General features: G+C 30.9%; 1 protein-coding gene and 1 long non-coding RNA gene across 3 annotated transcripts; both read right to left on the reverse strand.

The window, feature by feature from the left end:
* Positions 1-5,415: 5,415 nt before the first annotated feature.
* Positions 5,416-8,804, reverse strand: LOC108197936 (bark storage protein B; the record flags this gene model as incomplete). Its single annotated transcript, XM_064083005.1, has 4 exons — positions 5,416-5,767; positions 6,245-6,496; positions 7,544-7,695; positions 8,696-8,804. Coding segments are annotated over 4 exons (852 nt in total), but the record flags the coding sequence as incomplete, so codon positions are not given.
* A 6,282-nt stretch (positions 8,805-15,086) lies between these two features.
* LOC135148233 (uncharacterized) lies at positions 15,087-18,343 on the reverse strand. Of its 2 annotated transcripts, XR_010286169.1 has the most exons (3): positions 18,284-18,343; positions 15,680-17,042; positions 15,087-15,549 (listed from the first exon to the last, which is right to left on the reverse strand). It is a non-coding gene; the product is annotated as an uncharacterized LOC135148233 (long non-coding RNA). The 2 variants fall into 2 exon arrangements; XR_010286168.1 differs by lacking the exon at positions 18,284-18,343 and having other exon boundaries at positions 15,680-17,471.
* Positions 18,344-20,429: the final 2,086 nt, after the last annotated feature.

Raw genomic sequence — 20,429 nt, forward strand, 5'->3', positions numbered from 1 at the left:
TCTATTAGTTTGCCCATATTTCTGTCCACACAGGTGACAACAAGAGAAAATAATAGTACAAGTGAACATGGAGGAACTCGATCTAGTAAAATCTTGAAACGAATAATAATAATATGTCAAGATTAGGATATAATATTATGATATAATATGAGAAAACTTCTAATAATATATTATATTATTCAACAATTTGTAAAAAATTTTTTACAAGCTATATAGTTGATAAGAATAGGTGACAATGCAGATCAATACTCTCTCCGAAGACACTCCACAAACAAGATAATAAGAATAAAGTTAAAAAGAGTGTCCAAAAAGTGAAATTTGATTATTTAATTATTAAAAAACAAATGAGGAATGAGTTAGGGATTATGAGGAATGAAATTTGGATCTTAAAGTTTAGGGAATGAATAGGGACTCTGTTAGAGTGAATTTTTGCTTATATTACTCAAAAATTTAACTTAAGACATCATATAACTAATATGCTCTTTATTCTTATTATCTTTTTGTTAAAAGAATTTTAATTTAATTTAATACTATAATAATGATAAAGAACACAAATAGAGATTATTGTTGGAGTTGTTTTTATGATTCCTATTTTTAGAATTTGAAGTATTTATTATATATTTAAAGAAACTACACAGCTGGAGATGTTCTTGGTAGTTAAGTTCGGATTTAACCCGTTGTAGATATGTAGGGGTGAGCAAAACCGAACCGGAACCGAAAAACCGAACCGAACCGTGTAAATTCGGTTCGGTTCGGTCCTAATTTTCTGAAAATTCGGTCCATTCGGTCCGGACCGAATAGACCGAAATAAAGTCCGGTCCGGTCCGGTCCGTAAAAAAATATTTCGGTCCGGACCGAATAGACCGAAATATATATGATTTTAATTAATATTTATATTATATATCTTATATGTTATAATTATAATATCTAATTTGTAAATTTAATTATATCTATGTTTAATGAATTGGGGGTGATTAATTAATATGAAAATTTTAAAATAAAAGATGAATTTTAGTTTTATTTATAATATAATTTTTTATTTTAAAAATAATTTCGGTTCTTTCGGTCCGGACCGGACCGAACCGAATTATTTTGGTTCGGTCCGGTCCGGTCCATTATAAAACTTCGGTCCGGTTCGGTCCGAAAAAAATTAAAACTTCGGTCCTCGGTTTATTCGGTTCGGTCCGGTTTTGGACCGGACCGACCGAATGCTCACCCAAGATATGTATAATTCAAAACTCGAAATTGGACTACCACACTAATGTGATAGAAATAGTTCCTTGTTAAAATATGTAGTTTTACAAATTAATATTATATACACAGAAAATAAATAGATATAGCCATATAGCTATTTACAACAAAGTATAATTTAAATAAAGCAATGATAGCCGATAGGCCGTCCATAGCCGGCTTTGACTGTATACACTATGTCGCTTCTTGGACGGTTCACTGCATATAATTAACGACTAATTAATCTTTGACAACAATTAGTTTATTAATAAACTTCTTTTTCTTTTGAATACTTGCTATATTTTCCAATAAGTTAGACCGCTAGACCCGCTAAAATCTCAATAATTTATTAGTTTTAGAAGTCACTTGTTGTCTTGCTAGGAAATGACAAGTTGTTGCAACTTTTTTGTGAATTTGTCTTTATAATTGTACGTATATCACCGACCTTGGGCGTGGTTGACCACACTACTTTTAGATTGTAGCGTGTTTACGTGGAATTTTTTGTACCATATACCCTTCCGATACGTTTCTTACGTCGTTTTGATTTCTTGCACGTATTTTCAGATAAAAAAAATATATCCCTATACATTATTTTTCAAATTTACTTTTTATGAATAAAAATATAAATATTAACATTTTATTCAGAAAAAAAATTTGTAAAATATTACATAAAAGTATGTTTTTGGACGTCTTAGATTACGTGTACGAAATCAAAACGACTAATAAAAAGGAACGGAGGATCTGGTTATTGTTTACATTTTCATAAGGTCGACTTTAAATAAAATTGTGTGATTTTTCGTTTATGAAATATTTTCACTTTCCTTTTTTAATTGTTTATTTCTAAATTTTAATAGTCAAATTGATCTTTTTAACCAAGAATCATGAACAAATTTTCTATTATCTTAAAAACTAAAAAATCTATTTTAATATAAATTAAATATACTATATTATAATATAATTTTTTAATATTTTCTCAATATATATATATATATATATATATATATATATATATATATAGAGAGAGAGAGTTAATTGCAATTGGCACCCCTTTGATTTCGGTTTATTGCACATTGCACCTAATAGTTTTGGAAAATACACTTTGCAGACCCAGACTTTTAACCCGTAGACACTTTGCACCCTTTCCGTTAATTTCTGCCGTTACCGTTAACTTTTGTAGGGCTATTTTGGTAAATTTAATTATATTTAATTAATATCAGACTTTTATTTAAATTTTCTGACCATCTAAACGACATTTTTCGGAAAAACTCAAAGAACGAAAGTTATAGAGAATAAAAAGATCTTTTTAGAACAATAAGGTTCAAAATTTAAATAATTATTTAAAAATGATTGTTCATTTTTACAAGATTGCTAATTTTTGAATTTTTTAAAAATAATTATAAAAAGAATTACGAAAATTTTGAATCTTATAGTTCTAAGAAGATCCTTTTATTCTCTACAACTTTCGTTTTTTAAATTTTTCCAAAAAATATCGTTTAGATGGTCAAAAAATTTAAATAAAGGTCTGATTTTAATTAAATATAATTAAATTTCCCAAAATGCCCCTGCAAAAGTTAACGGTAACGGCATAATTTAACGGAAAGGGTGCAAAGTGTCTACGGGTTAAAAGTCTGGGGATGCAAAGTGTATTTTTCAAAACTATTAGGTGCAATGTGCAATAAGCCGAAACCAAAGGGGTGCCAATTGCAATTAACTCATATATATATATAAAGTTCGGTTAAACTTTAGTCAATTTCACCATTAAAACTTAAAATTGGATAAGTTTAAAGTGACGGGGAAGTACCGTCTATCTTGAATTTATGTTCAATATTATTTATATATTAATTATTTCTTGGCTATTGTCTTTAATAATAAATAGAGTGATCCAAATATATAATATTATATATATTATATTATTTCTTTACGTTCGAAGTTTATATTTTGTATTGCTGGGTTTTAATTTTGACAGGATGAAACCTGATAAACCCGACCTAACCCTACCCTACCCGACCTATGAATAAAAAATATTTTTCAGGGTTAACGAGTTTGAATTTTTTTAAACCGATTATATTAGATTGGGTTGAATTTTTGCCACTAACCCGGCTAACCCGACCAATGTTCAACCCCAAGTTTCTACTATCGAAATTGCCTGACGATCAGGTTTCAAGAACCAGAAGATTCCAGTATATCTATCTTGATTATTCGTAATCAGTTTTACCGAAGTAACATCAAAACCAGATTGACTGGTCAAGTATTTCATCAAGTAAAGAATGCGAAACATCACTTCAGTATTAGTCGTTCGTGAATCAAACCAGTGCACAGGACGTTAGTACATACGAAGTTGTTCAGCGCATTCTATCAATGAATTATTGATCAAGTCTATTGAGCTGTTCCCGAGCCAAAGTGAAGTCAAGCGCTTCCGATTAAAGTCAAATTGAAAAGCGATGCCAAATATTTAAATTTAAATTATTTTATATATGTGTATATTATTACTTGGCGCCACTTGAGTATATCTGACTCAAGTATTAACCAAATGATAATATATATGCATATACATATATACTACTGGTGCCACTGCACTTGCATGAAGATTTTGGTTAATTGATCACTGCACTAGAGTAACCTTCTCTCGCGCCACTTAAAGTCTCTCCTAGTCGAAGGAGAGTCATCTGTGATGGCATGAAAGCAACGGGCGCCACTAACAAGAGAAGCTGAATAAATACTAAGTGTTAAAGGCGCCACTTACATGCATTTCCTGTGAGGCGCCACTTAACCATCAGTGGGATATTTCTAAGGCAAACCCACACTTTCATACAATGTGCTAATGAGGGGCGCCACTCAGCTCTACGGGCCCATGTATTTCGCCACTTAAGGAACTGCAAGGAATACTCTAAGGCAAGTACACAGTGCATAGTGCATACATGGAAAGGTTGCTGGCACCACTTAGAGTTATACTCAGTTAACTGGCGCCAGTTTATTTGTTTTTACCACTCTTAGTTAAACAAATAACAAAACCTGGATCACTTATATATTAACCACCCTTGATTAATATATAACAGAACCAGGATCACATAAATGTTTAACCACCTGTAGTTAAGTAACGGAATCTGGATCAATTAGCTAACCATGGTTAGATGTTGAAGTCCATAAATAGAGCCTTTGTGTTTCATTTGGAAACAACTACACACTTTGTAAAGTGCACACACTATACACATACGAGAGCAAAGATAAAATATCTGTGATTACGAGTGTTTGTGTTAAGTGTGATTTGTAGTCTCTGTAGCCGACCGTTGTGTTGGAATTTATAGCACCCGAGGATTATTTATAATACATTAATATTCTCCGAACTTGCTGGAGTTGTTTTGCGATTGATATACGAACTGAATTGAGCTCTTTCGCAATCGATTTAAAACAAAGAATAGGTATAAGACGTATTCAAGCCCCCTATCTACGTCTAATTGGACCTAACAATTGTAAAATGATTAAATTTTTTATGTTGAGGGATGCATTCTGCCAACATATTTTTATATGCGACCGAATCGAAAAACGATAAAAGTTGATGGGTGCGAAATGCTAATTACAAAATTAAAACTTTCTTCTTTTAAATTTGACCGCTTTAAAAATATGGTACCCAAACATATTGAAAAAGGATTCGACACATCTAACAACTTGAGACACCTCTCAAGTCCAGTGGCAAACAAATAAAAACCCAAAACCCCTGTTTTCATATTTCAATTATTCCAACAACCTCCGAATTTTTTATTACAAGATTCTCCTATTAACAATTACTAATGATTATTATAATGAGTTGTTGGAAATCCCATGGACCAGAGTGACCTACTTGATACTTTTAAGTCACTTCAATATTGAGTTTGATCCTTTTAAATTATGTAAAAGTTATGTGTGTATATATATATTCCAAATTTATAATTTATGAAAAATATTTATAGTTTATATTTCGATATAAGAAGTTCACGAAAATAATAATCAATTATATATTTTCTATACATCTTAAATTATGTGTAAAATGAAACTGAATAGTACAAATAACATTTTGACCTAAATATGACAAATGGACAAAACATTATTTATTCATATAACAACATCATTCATTACAAATACGAACACAAATTATTAATTAAACAACGTTTGTTCGTTCATGATTTTACATATATATTCTCCCATAGTGTAATTGAAGAAATCAATTAACCAAGGTAATAAACTGAACTAAAACATCAACTGAATTTTGAGCAGCCAAGGGAGAAAAGAGATCAGCTTCATTAGAAATAGCAGAACCCCCACCAGCTAAATCGGAAAGAGCTCTGAATGTAATGAAAGGAGTGTTTTGCTGAAGACATATGAGAGCCACGGCTGCACTTTCCATATCAACTGCTGTTGTATTGAATTTTGTATACAGAAATTCCCTGTATGCAGCATTGTCTACAAAAACATTGGCACTTGCACCTCTTTGGACTCTTGTAACTTTTGGTGGTCGTGGTAAACATGTGGTTGCATTCACGCATCCGTTCAACTTCATCGCCTGTTTATTCAACACGATTTTTGAATATCCCGTAAATTTTTCGTGAAATATATTAAGTATTTTGATTGATTCAATATTTTACGAGTGAAATTTGAATGGAGTATTTTACTTAGATATGAGGGGAATCTAGGTGGCACTAACATTAATCTAGACTCAAATTTGAAAGGTGATATTCCTAGGTTGGTCAAATAAAATCTATTTTTTCAAGATTGGATTCAAAATTTTTAAATCGATTTAATTGGGTTAGACAGATAGATCGACTTAAATACGTCTAACCTTACCTATCCATGAACAATCCCGACTAGATCTAAAATTTCAACATAAAATATTTTAATTTTCATTTTTAGTTCAATTTTTTTATGACAACCTATTTTATTTTTAAAGAAGGCTAATATTAAAAAATCAAATATAAATTGTCTTAGCCCTGGTTTTTCAAAATTCTGACACGGGGTTGTAAGATATGATTAGGGTTATTACCTCGAGATTTTTGGCAAGGGAGAAATAGTAAGGATCAACAGAAACCCAATAAGCATGTTGTCTTTCTTCTGGCTGTCCATTTTTTGAGAAAATCTCTTCCGGTTGATACCATACATTGTTCAAATAATTGTCCGTGAATTTTCCGTCCGCCGTGCTGTTTGTAAAGTCTGAGAATTTTAGGTATCCGACTGTTCTCGTGTAATCTTCGTTAACTTCTAAAGGTAGTTCATCATTAGGGCCTTGTCCATAACGCTGCCACAGTAAATTGAGGTTCGTCATTATGGAATTACCATAAATGAATATGATAAAAATAAAATAATTCGATGCATTATGAGCTATCGTAGATAGGCCCGGTATTGTATCTTCCACAATTTAAATTCTTTCATCGAGTTAAGTCCATGGTTAAAAGAAAATGTTGAGCAATGAGCCCACTGAAAATCTTGCATAGAGATAAACCCTTATATTTAGAGAAGTACATTAAAAATTAATTTTTTTCCTCAAATAAGTCTTTATTTTTTTTTGGCAAATAACGAATATGAGACATTTCTTCAACATTTATATTCAAAAATCTTATAAAAATATACATTTTTTTTTTTAAAAATAAGGGCTTATTTTCGTGATAGGGATGTTTCTAAACAAGCACAAAATTTAATGTAAGGCTTCTCTTAATAATGATTATTTGAAAGTAAGTTTTAGAAAGAATATAAGTACATAGTAAAACAACAATAAAATAACTATTTTATTTTTTTGAAGAGAATAAATAACTAATTTCTTTACTTAAGTATTATATAATAGAAATATATTTTCGATCCTGACATGTGAATATTCTTGATAAATAAATAAATAAATAATTTTGGAGATCAAAAGTATAAATTGTAAAGAAGTTTAACTATCTCCAAATATTTACATGAGTGAAGTTCCTTGTAGACCACATTTCATTGTAGGATGGTAGATCAACATTTTAACCATTCATTATTTTCAATCTGACAGTCATTATTATTCTCTTTTATTACATTTCAAATTATGTTTAGGGGGTGTATGCTAAATATACTGTATAAAATACGGACCATCAACTATGCTATAATCATGAGCACCAATTATAGTTTTGTGTTTTATGTCTCTCCGTACTATGTAATAGTTCCGCATATATATGTAATTGTCTGCCCACTTCGTTCATCATCGATTATCATTTTTCTTCTCAATCTTGGGGTTGTTGTCACAATCTCCATCGTGCTGCACCTCCATTGGATCTGATTATTTTTGTTCTTAAACATAGTTAAAGAAGATGATGACAATTACAATGAATTGTTCTGCAACTACAATGGATCGTTCTGCAAGACGATGATGACAATTACAATTGTCATCATCGTAATGCATTTTCATTGTATGCATGTGTACAATATGCAATGGGGTGCAGAACAATTTATTATAATTGTCATCACCCTCTTCAACTATATTTAAGAACAAAAATTAGCCAGATCCAATGAAGGTGCAGTACGATGGAGGTTGTTAGCTTCAAGATAGAGAAGAAAAACGATAATCGACGATGAACGAAGTGGACAAACAATTACACAGATGTATAGAACTATTGCATAGTACGGAAAGGTACATAAAACTTAAAACCATAATCGATGTCCATGATTATAATTGGTGGTCCGTATTTATACTGTATATCTACATTCACTCACTAAACATAATTTAAAAAATGATAAAAGTTTGGCAAAAAAAAATGATAAAAGGAAAATAATAAGGACCGTTAGATTAAATATAATGAATGTTTAAGATGTTGGTTTACAATGTGGGTGTTTGGAACACCCAACTTCCCACTTTTTTTTATATATAAGTTGAGCTAAGCTTATTTACATGTGTTTGGATGCAGAAGCTGGGAGTGGCTTTTCAGCCTTTTTAAGCCAGAAGTTGGAAGTTAGAAATGCTAGATTTTTTTGAGTTTTTTTTCGTAATTTGCATTTTTATGAAGTTTTTTAATTTTTAATATGTAATAAATTTTATTTATTAATAATGTTTCTTGTATCTTTTATAATTTGAATTTTTTTTCTAATTTATAAATTTCAATTACCAAACACTCAATTGATTTATATGTGAAGTTATCCAAACACTTTTGATAACTTATAAGTTAAGTTCACTTATCACTTATTATTCTCTTCTTTATTTAAAGCAATAGGTTAATTCTTTTAAGTTAAGCAAAACGGCCCCAATATTACAATAAAAATATGTTCTACAAGAAACTTTACTCATATTCATATTAGTGCAGTTTATAATTTTGTGTGTAAAAATATATAAGTATAGTTGGGAATCACAAAATTGAGTAAGTAATAAAAGTGAATATAAGATTTTAATATATTTTTTGTTAAAATTATAACCTCATTATTATTAATCGAATTAAAATTTCACGAAATGATGTCTAAAAAAACAAGGACTATAAATTGGTACCTGCCAAACCCATGAGGCCTGTATGAGCCCAATACTGAGGAATGGTTACATCGCCGATCTCAAGCTCAGGATTTGCATTCCCCGCAATTCCAAAGTGAAGAACTCCTTTTATGTTATTAGATTTTTACACGTTTCAAACATTAGTAAAACATATTTCAAACTCAATATTTACGCTCCATTATATATATATATATATATACTAGCTTATAACCCGTGCAATGCACGGGCGGTTATAATATTTGTTATTTCATCGTATATATTTTAACTTAAACTAATTTTACTGTAAAAATAAAATTATGATAGAATAATATGATTAAATAAAATTTTTATTTAAAAGATGATAAATTCTTAATAGTTAATTTTGTCAAATGACTAACTAAAAATTAGGTCGAACATATATATTTTACTGAGAATGTTAAAATACGTTTTTTTTTTCATGTTATAATTTAAGAAGATCTATAAAGATCTATAAAATCAGATATAAATCAACCAATCAATCTTTTAATATTTCGTTATTGATAATTAATAATATAGTATGGAACATATTAAGTTAAAAAAGACGCGTAAAATCAAATACTGACCCATCATATTAACGTAAATGTTTTGGTTTAATAGATAATAAAAAATAAATTATAACATATTATAAATCAAGAAGGTTCGTGGGTCGAATACCAACCGGCTCACTGAACTTGACTGCCCTACCGACTAAGTGACTAACTGAACTTTTCATGTTTCGGATTTAACAGTATAATAGTATATTATAGATTTATAATATTACTTTTAAAGTGAGTCCATCAGTGTATTTTAAAATAATGTTAATGTATTTTGGTTGAAAAATATCACAGGTTATTTATTAACAATTATATATAATGATATTATATTTTTATATATGTAGCTCGTGTTAAAAGATAATATATTTTAGTTAAAAGAAAATAATTGGTATATAGATAGGACCGTATTTTGGCCCAGGTATCGACTTACCAAACTTTCAATATTTCGACTTAAATAGTATAGTATAGATGCGTATATATTTTTTAAGGTTTGACTTTAGTGTCTGGTATAGTCAAATAGGTCTTATATTTGTTTTATGTTTTGATCTTATATTTGTTTTATATTTTTATTTGTTTATATTTTGTTTGAAGGCCACTAATTTTGTTTCCCACTAATTATAAAAGTCCGTATAAAAGCCCGCGTATCGACTGATCAAAATTTTAATACTTCGGGTTTAATAGTATAGTATTTTTTAAGGTTTGACTTTAGTTTTGGTATAGTCAAATAGGTTTTATATTTGTTTTATGTTTTGATCGTATATTTGTTTTATATTTTGTTTAAAGCCCACTAATTTTGTTTGAAGCCCGCTAATTATAAAAGTCTGTATAAAAGCCCGCGTACCGACCGACCAAACTTTTAATGTTTCGGCTTTAATAGTATAGTATAGATATATATAGGCCTTTGTTCTATGGAGACCTAGATTATATGGAGTACAATGGAGACTTAATCTGGACCATTAAGTCAGAATTACATCTGACGGTTGGCCACAATAAGAATATTATTACATATAATCAGATATTATCTCTTTCTCTCTCCTCTTTCTTCTCTCTCGCTGGCGGCTCGCTATCTCGTCTCTCTCGCGTGCTATCTCTCTGGAGGCTGGTGTTCTGATCTTTCTTCAGTTTAAATTACTGCTACATTGCGTCTTTCAACAAATCAAGCTCAGTCATCTGCAAATCAAGCTCGGATTCGTGATAATGTCGATTTAACCTATTCTTCAGGTTGATTATCTCTCTCTTGATTTTGGTACACTTGCAGTTATCTCTTTATCTCTCCGTTAATTTTGATTTGTTATATGTTAGAATTTAAATTTTCATTGTTTCTCTGATATGTTTTAGTTTCAATTTGTATTAATTTTGCCTGGTTCTGTTGTAGAATCAAATTAATTCGATTTACTTATAAGTTTTAGTTGTACTGCTTCTTATTTCTCTCTCGCTATGTTGATTTTGATTTGTTAAATGTTGACTTTCAAGTTTTATTATTCATCTCATATGTTTTAGTTTTAATTTGTATCATTGTTTCCTGGTCCTGTTCTAGAATCAAATCAGTTTGTTTAAATTTTTAGTTTTTAGCAGTAATGTTGCTTTGGTTCTACTGGAATGTTTTTTTGTGAATAATGCAGTTTGTAATTATTTCTTGAATTTTGGTTCTGTTGCAGAATCAAGAAAGTGAATTTATTAAAAATTTAATTTCTGCATAGTTCTGTATTGTAGGTTTGGTTCTACAATAGAACCTTTTGTAACATAGTTCTAAGTAGAACCAGTATGTCTGACGGATAATTATATATGCTTCTGATTGTAGAATCAAAACATTGCCCTTGATCATGATTTGGTAATTATGCTTTGCATACTTGTGCCTGGTAAATGTAAACATGTTTTTGAGTATATGATGATGATCAGTTAAGCCCCTACCGTGTTGACAGGACCAGTCAGGATACCCAGTGAGTGTTACAATATACACATGAGGATTTGTCATGCATAGTAATGTATGTGATGCTGAATAGCTCTCCCTTTTTTCCCTTTAATTTTCATATAATGAACACAAGATAAGTTCAAGAAAATATGTTATATATATGAATGCTTTTGGTATTAATGAACAAGACTAACTATAAAAAAAACTCCTGTAGAAAAAAATTCTCATGTTCAATTAGAATTCAGGTTGCGAGGTCATATCAGAGAGGGGAAAACATTCATATAGCAGAACAGGAGCAGTACATACAACATATATTGGAGGTGACCTCCATGCTGATAGTGTATGTTTTTCCCAGGTATCCACATCTCTCGTGTTCGATTTCACTTCCCACTTCACAAACAAGAATAGCAGCAGCAACAACCAGCAATTAAAGTTAATTCATTGTAAATTACGTACTAACCACATGTCTGAATTACTATAGTTCTGTCATCCACGTTGACAGGTTAGCATTAGGCGCAATCGTGGCTCGTGAGATGATGCACTCATGGATGCGCATGGATGCGCATTGAAGGTACTTGTTCTCTTTTTTGGCCTCTAAAATCGAAAAAATAAAATGAATCAAGTTTGCTGATTATGGTGTACAAATTGAACCTGACTGAATAGGCTATAGACATCGCGTAAAAGGGGAATAGATATCTTGGTGTCCAATACTGCTGTGCAATGACAGTCAGAACAAAGTTTTTGACCATCATTGAGGTTAACATTTCTCATATTTCCTATCTGTAGTGATCAAGTGAAGTTCAATTTCATGATTTTTAGCATTAAAAACACGGAAAAACTAGTGTATATATATATATCTAAGAAGTGGGATTAATTCCTCAGCAAATTATAATGATATTCAAACACAATGGCGTCTAAAACATGTTATAGTATATCTTTATTTATCAATTAAAAGTATTTTGCTGGTGTTGCGGGGAATCACCACCACAAAGCTTGAATCTGAAACAGCTGAAGCACATCGGAGTCCCATATGACAAAAGTTCATTACAGATTTTCTGACCCCAATTGCTACGCAATAAGACATTAGAATGCATATGTTGATAAATTACTAAGTGTAAGTTGGAGAACTAATTAATGCGTGATTCTCAACTCTAATATTTCAGTCCTATTAGCGCAGACTCAAAACTAAATAAAGACCAAGCAGTCTGTCTGATTAGTGAAGGTTCACAAACTGCTGCGTACATTAATGAGAGAGGGAGAGCAAAAGAGCCAAGCTGGAAAAAGATTGCAGATCTTGGAATGGAAAGTAATTTAAAGAAAGCACAAATATCAAGGAAGCAAGCAAAGCTGAAAAAAAGACTCAAAATAATGCCTCTAGTGATAAATGCTGATTTTCACTATTTAGGTAAGAATAGTAAACGGATTTCAGAAGGCTCAAAGAATTTTAGTGAAGCTGTTAAAAATAATATTATGGCCAGTGGTGCAAGTGACGCAGGCCAGAGAAAAACTGCAGATGTTGGATGGGAAAACAATTTGAAAGGAAATGCAGTCATCAACGAGGCATGCACAACTGAAGAAGAGACTTACAGTATGTCCCTGGTGGTAAATGATGATTTTCACTAGTCAATTTTTATCTTTTGAAAATAACGTTATGTTTAAATGCCTAATATTGGATAAAATGTCATTCTTCAATTTAGGAGGCTGAACACAGTTAACTTTTGTTTAAAATAGTTATATACTGTTGAATATTATCCGTCGAACTAAGTAAATCTTATTTATATTTTCTGGTTAATGGTTATTTGCAGAGGATGCTAGCTTGAAAGTTTATAAAAACGCAAGTGAACTATCAAATGAGATGAACAATAACAATGCCAATGTCAGTTTTGCGAGTCTGAACTAAGATCTAGATGGAGACCCTACTACCTGTCCGATTCTACAAGGCTCATGAAATCCTAATGAGGCTATCAGGTACATTTCTAGGGTGTGTCGTGCAAAGGATACAGACCAGGGGAGAAATCCAGATATTGAAGTGGAAAGCTATCTAAAAGAAAATGCCCATATAAATGAGAGAAGTAGGCGCAATGACCGACCTTTCAACTTTGATAGATCAAGAAACTTTGAATGAATAAGAGAAAACATGCAGCAGGCAAGGTCCTGGTCCTAATAACTAGTGGATTCATTAAGGATTTTGATTTTTTTAATGTTGAATTTAAAGTTTTATTTCATCTAATATGTTTTAGTTTCAATTTGTATTATATTTTGTTGGTCTTGTTCTAAAATCATTAGTTTGTTTAAAATTTTAGTTTTTAGTTGTACTGTAGTTTTGCTTCTACTGTAAAATTTTATTTTATTTTTGTAAATAATGCAGTTTGAAATTATTTCTTGAATTTAGATCTTGTTGTAGAATCAAGATAGTGAATTTACTGAAATTTTATTTTTGTTTTCATAATTCTGTATTGTAGGTTTGTAAGTTTGGTTCTACAATAGAATCTATCTAAACAAGTCCCAATTGAAAACAGTATGTTTGGCTGATAACTATTAATGATTCTGGCCAATAACTATTTATGATTCTGTCGAAGAATCAAGACATTACTCTTGATTAATATTTAAATGAATTAATATTTTTATTTTTATGTTGATTTTACTATAGAAGCAAAATGACAAAAAAAAACTACCAATTAATGAGATATATTAAATCCCGACACAGGAATGAAATAATAATATTGATTCTATACTAGAACCATGTTTTATAAATTATATAAACGTGTAAGTTACAAAATCATAATTTATATTAAATTAAAGAATTGATTCTATTGTAGAACCCTAATTAAGGCGAGGCTGAAGGGCCGAAGGCCCTGAAGCCGAGACGTAGGCGGAATAAATAAACTTACAATCGTTAACATTTAGGGTTTAGGTTTGGCTTGCAGAATGATTAATTCGTACTGTATATTAAATTGGCCGACGGTTAGGGTTTAGGATTGAGGGTGTAGGGCCGGTAGCCCCTACTCCCTCGAGCCTAAACCCTAATTAAGGCGAGGCTGAAGGGCCGAAGGCCCTGAGGCCGAGACGTAGGCGGAATAAATAAACTTACCATCGTTAACATTTAGGGTTTAGGTTTGGGTTTTAGAATAATTAATTCGTACTGTATACAAAATTGGATTGTATGATATAATAAAACATAAAACAAATAATAATAAAATACTTAAGATGATAACTCTTACAAGAGAACTAAAATTTTTAATAAAATGTTATTAAATAATGATATTTTTGATGATTTTATAACATAATCATGACTTAGAACTTATAGTAATGGTTCATTTTTTGATTATGATTCTTTTATAGAACTAAATACTAATGTTAATTTGATTCAATAGTAGGACCATGTATTTTATGTTTATTGTGAAATACTGTTAGGATTAAAAAAAATGATAATGTTAAATTTGATTCTATAAGAGAATCATGTTTGATGAGTAAAGTGACAGATATGTAAAATCCTGACACAATCATGATATGGAATTTTTATTGATGTTTCTAAATGTAAAATCCTGACAGATATGAAATACTGTCGGATCAAAATACTGATGATGTTATTTTGATTCTACAAAAGAATCATGTTTAATGAGTAAAGTTAATGTGTTTAATTTTAATTTACTTATGATGCTAAAAGTGAATTACTGACAGCTGTGAAGCACTATCAGGATCCAAATACTGATGATGTTAATTTGATTCTACAAGAGAATCATGTTTCTTGAATATACTGAATATGTTAAAATTCAATTTTACTTGTGATGCTAAATGTGAATTACTTACAACTGTGAAATACTATCAGGATTGGAAATACTGACAGGAACCGGATGAACAACAAACGACAGGTTAGGGTTTAGGGGTGAGGGTTTAGGGCCTTTAGGCAAAAAAAAATATTCTAACCTGTAGCTAAAGATACTATGGAATTAATCACTTACAAATACACAAAACAAAAGGCAATGGTTCACATGAAAAAATAAGCTAGAACCTTAACAATCAGTTTCTTTACAAACCAATATCAAAGTCCCCACCAACAAACAAACCCAAGCTTTAAGCACATAACTTAAGGCCTTATCATGAACCAAGTTCTCAGCTCTATGAACCAACATGAATCTCCAGGAAATCAATATCAAAGCCAACCAAATACAAATCCTGACAGCATGACCAGATATAAAGCAACATGGTCTCTAGCTGCCCCTCTCTCCGGAATAAACGACGACAAAAGAAGAGTATTGTACAACATTAAATCAGGAACTTCTATGTCTTGTCCACATGCCACCGCTGTAGCTGCCTATATCAAATCCTTTTTCCCTTCTTGGTCTCCTGCTGCAAAAATCTGCTCTCATGACCACTGGTAAGATACACATCTGAAATCTTACAATATACATTAATCTGAATTCTTGATCAAATCCAACTAACTAATATATTGTGAACTATAACTGGTAATATACTTATGTCCATCCCCCAGAACAAACAGAAAATAGAAAATACTCTTACCTTCCTAGGAGTTGGCAACACCTCTGATGTTTTTCACAACCAATTGGTGCAGATCCTCTCCTGACCAAATGGAGTAAATGCATATATTTACGAGCATACAAATACCAGTTCCGACCGAGATTAATAAGATCTTAAAAACGCTCTTTTAACAAAATGTGACATCCGGATACCAGGACAATACAATACGTCAACAAGAAACAACGGAATCCATATTCATAGCTGCAAAAACAACTTTCATGGGATTTGATCGACCCATTTTAAAGGGCTCCCCTGGTGCAAGTGATGCAGCTGAGAAGTCCTAAGTCCTTTGCTATGCTGCCATTTAGCTCATTACAGAATATTACTTTTAAAACAAAAATAAGCATTAACTAACTCAGACAAAACTAATTTCACACAACTACATCAATGCTTCTACTCTAGAACAAGAATTTTATAAAATATGGTTCGAACCCTAAACTATTAAACAACACACATAAAAATCAAATTAATTAGCTTATTTGTATATAGAATCAGAACTATGAAATTAATTCAATCATATAAACACATATGCATTATATTTCTAACACATATATGCTTCTACTATAGACCAAAACTCATATGATCAGTAACAGAGATTGATTATAGAACCAAATATATATATATAAGATTCTACTATACAACCACTACTCTACATTATTTGATTCTATTACAGAACACATTATTTTCATATACAAAAACAGTCATAAAATAAACAATACAAATGTGATTCTATTCTAGAACCACAATTTTACTCAAATATTACCAATAAATATATGCTTCTACTCACCGCAAGGACTTCACATGATTTGGTTCTATTCTAGAACCTTAATTTCTTTTGCAGAAATAGTCATTAATTAACAATAAAAACTTATTCTACTCTAAAATCACAATTTTAAACAAGAATTAACAACAAACATATGCTTCTACTCATGACCACTACAAAAGAACTTGACACTGTCTATAAAGGCTACTTTACTTGAATCGAAAAGTTAATCGAAGATAGCTACAGTAGGAGTTCACATATTTAAGCTACAAGAAGTCACGAATTTCGGTCTACTCAATGTATTAAGCTAGTATGTTTACTTTTGAACTATACTATAAATTAGAATAAGTTAGTGTGGCAACAGAAAAACATCCAGCATGTTCTAGTCCATAAGACAACTCGAGAGGTATCTGAAAGTTCACGCTTTCCACCTGTGTAATTGAACTTATTACGCACAGAAAGACGCAACACAACATAGAGAAAGCCTTTAGATCCTATAAAAATTATCTTCACGAGCCTACCAACAAACATTAGGGGTACCCCTTCACCTACAAGTATCCCATGATCCAAACCTTTGATCACCTAGTCACAAAAATATAAAAAAAGCAATTATAAACAATGTACAGCTGAAAATTATCTAAACTCGTTCAAAATTGTTATGTATCTTTGCAGTTACTGTAGTATTCTTTGATAGTCCACAAAAGGTTGTCTGTGACACTTCAGGAGTGGTTTGTAAAAAGTTTTCAACTATTTTGCGATATTACACTAAGAATGGTGTGATGTCCATGACACTGGAAGTGATTACTATTGTTTATTCAATCCTAGACTTTATGCACTTCAAAAACACAAAACTCTGTATGCAAACTCTCAACTCAAAAACCCATGTTATTCTTTGCAAGAAAAATACTTGGCACTTAGCCAATGAAAAGCCAAATATGTTGCTTACGTTAGCATTTTACAACACGTACATGAGCATGATGAGCATGTGATAGTAATTTTAGTTTCCACCTTTCAGGTTCTATTATAGGACCTTAAATCCATACAAATATATAGTCCTTTAATTAACTAAAACATATATGCTTCTACTACTCTAGCATCACAAATTTTATATTCGTTTCTATTAAAGAACCCTAGATTAATAAAAGAAATTAGACATTATATTACTAACACATATATGATTTGACTATAGAATCAAATTTGAACTTGAAAATATTAAAATTTTCTAATAAAGAATCAAAACTAAACAAATTACTAGTTTACAGGAATCACTAAATATTCTATCACAGAACCAGAATCCAAGGAATTAGTAACAGAGATTGATTGCAAAACCAAATGTATATATAAGATTCTACTATACAGCCACTATCCCATATTATTTGGTTCTATTATAGAACATTATTTTTAAATTCAAAAACAGTCATGAAATAGACAATACAAATGTGATTCTATTCTAGAACCACAATTTTACACAAAAGTTAACAACAAATACATGCTTCTATTACCAATCAGGACTTCACATGATTTGGTTCTATTATAGAACCTTGATTTCATATACAGAATTAGTCATTAAATAAACAATAAAAAATTATTCTACTCTAAAACCACAATTTTACACATAAATAAACAACAAACATGTGCTTCCACTCAAAGCCACTACTTCACATCATTTGGTTCTGTTACAGAATCTTAAATCACTAATCAGCACACATAGATTTAACAGTTATTGTTATTTCATGAGTATAATCAAATACAAGAACACATGGATGTGGAATTAGATATAACACACAAATAAATCAAATCACGAGTCAAAAGTGGAGAATAACCTATGTAATACACGCAAATCAGAAGTTTAAATCTCAGATTCGATACTCTAATGCTGGATTACTGATCTACGCTTTGATTCTTCAAGCTTTCTCTCTAATCTCCGCTGTGATTCTCTGGACACTCTCTCTCATCTCCACAGATTGTATGTGCTCTCTCTCTTTGAGAATAGTTTTTTCCCCGGTGTGTCTATCGTGTGTGTATATTTTTTTCTATTCGTAATAAAATCCCCAGCCGTTAGATTATATTGTTGTAATTAATGGTTGGATCAGAGGTCTCCACGATTCTCCACATAAGAAGGGTCTCCATAGAGTGGGACTCAGCCTCCGTTTTATAATAAAATCAATGTTTAGAAAATATTAGATTATGTTGAATATATGGAGAAGATAAATATTGTAATTTTGTATCTCTTGGTAAATATTGATATTTATATGTTTTGAAAAATAATATATAAAATAACCTTCTTTTTGTGCGATTCGTTAATCAAAGACATGATAACACCTTCAAAAAAATAGAAAAATTTGTTATTCAGAAAAATCAATTCAAAATATATTATTTTTTAAAACCTATTTCTCATTAAAAATGGACAATACCAACCCAGACTTCTCACTTTCGTAAAGAATTCAATTCCAATTTTCAGGTGTAACTTGAGTGTGGGAAAAGAGTGCATGACACTAAAACAGATTGTTAGGTTTTCGAAGGAGGTAAATTCTAAAAGCTTCTCTCCTTCACCTAAAAACATGTGTCGAATATTCATCATTTCTCATTATTTTCCGAAAACGTCATGGAATTCCAGATTCACGGATATATAATCAAATAATCAAATAATTGAAGACTCAATCGAATTGGACTTGTCTCACAGTTTATTGTTCAATTCTCTAATAATATTAACAACAACAACAATAATAATAATTAATGTTTAATCACATAGCAAGACATGCTCTAATATTTGAACCGGAAAGATTTAATTTGAAGAAGGTTGAGTTTGTTTTTTGCACATCCTGTAATTTGTAAATTTATAAGTTTGTTAACTTAAGAGAATTTAAATTATGATTTATGGGATCCGCCTTTAAACTGGTTCTTGAAAGAATTGAATTAAATTGTACGTATACATACCATGCTTAATCCTGTCATAACAATGATGACCTTCTTCTCCTTCAAAGTCCCCACTCTAAATCTTCTTCCTGCACGTAGTTAAATGTGATATTAAATAGCCCAAATCTCCATAAATATATTTGTTATCAAACCCTGGTTTCGTGAAGGTTCAGCTGTAGTTCTAGCATCCACGGAAATTATTACAAATTAAATTTGGTGACTGTTTGGTTTGATGAATAAGTAATAGAGAGCTGTAGTTATATTTGATGAATTTCTAAAAAATTGTGATAAAGAAATCTTTTCTCTATAAAAACAGTTTTCACAAAATATATAACCAACACCTTAATTTTACGGTAGCTTATGTCTCTGCCTATTACTGTGTAATTATGTAAAATGAAGTATGAACCTGCAAAATCCAGGAATGGAAGATTTTCATCAACCAGAAAGCTTGAAGATTGAAGAAGAGGGTTCATCTCGTAGCTGTTTGGCACAACAATCCCGAAGTATGAACCCTCATTGTTGATCCTCTCTATATCTTGCATTACACTCTGGGGAATTGCACTGTCAGCTACACATACAATTCCCATCATCCAAATAAGCCACATGCAGTAAACCTTCATCTTGCTGATTATTTCGCTATTTCTCTCTATGTATTCCCTCTATTTACGGACGTGTTTGCACAAAGAGAATCTGATATTTATACTGCTTTTCAGCGTCCACCTCTCCCTCCCTCTCCTGAGTTGTATACACAAGAGCAGGGCCGTGCCTGAGATTTGAAGTGCCCTGTGCAAAATGTAAAAAATGTGCCTTAATAATCTAAAAATATATGAATACATGCAATAATAAATATTGACACAAAACTGTAAAAATCATATTACAATTAAAATGCATAAAATATTTTTTTTCATATTATAAAAATTAACTGAAAATTATAAAGAAATAAAACAAGTACATGGATAATATAAAATTATCTGAAAATTGTTTTTCTAGCATTTTTTGAAGCAAACCCACTAATAATATTTTTATAGTCTACATTTTACAACAAATTGTTTC

This window comes from Daucus carota, chromosome 8 (assembly GCF_001625215.2).
Source record: "Daucus carota subsp. sativus chromosome 8, DH1 v3.0, whole genome shotgun sequence".
NCBI classification, from domain to species: Eukaryota; Viridiplantae; Streptophyta; class Magnoliopsida; order Apiales; family Apiaceae; genus Daucus; species Daucus carota.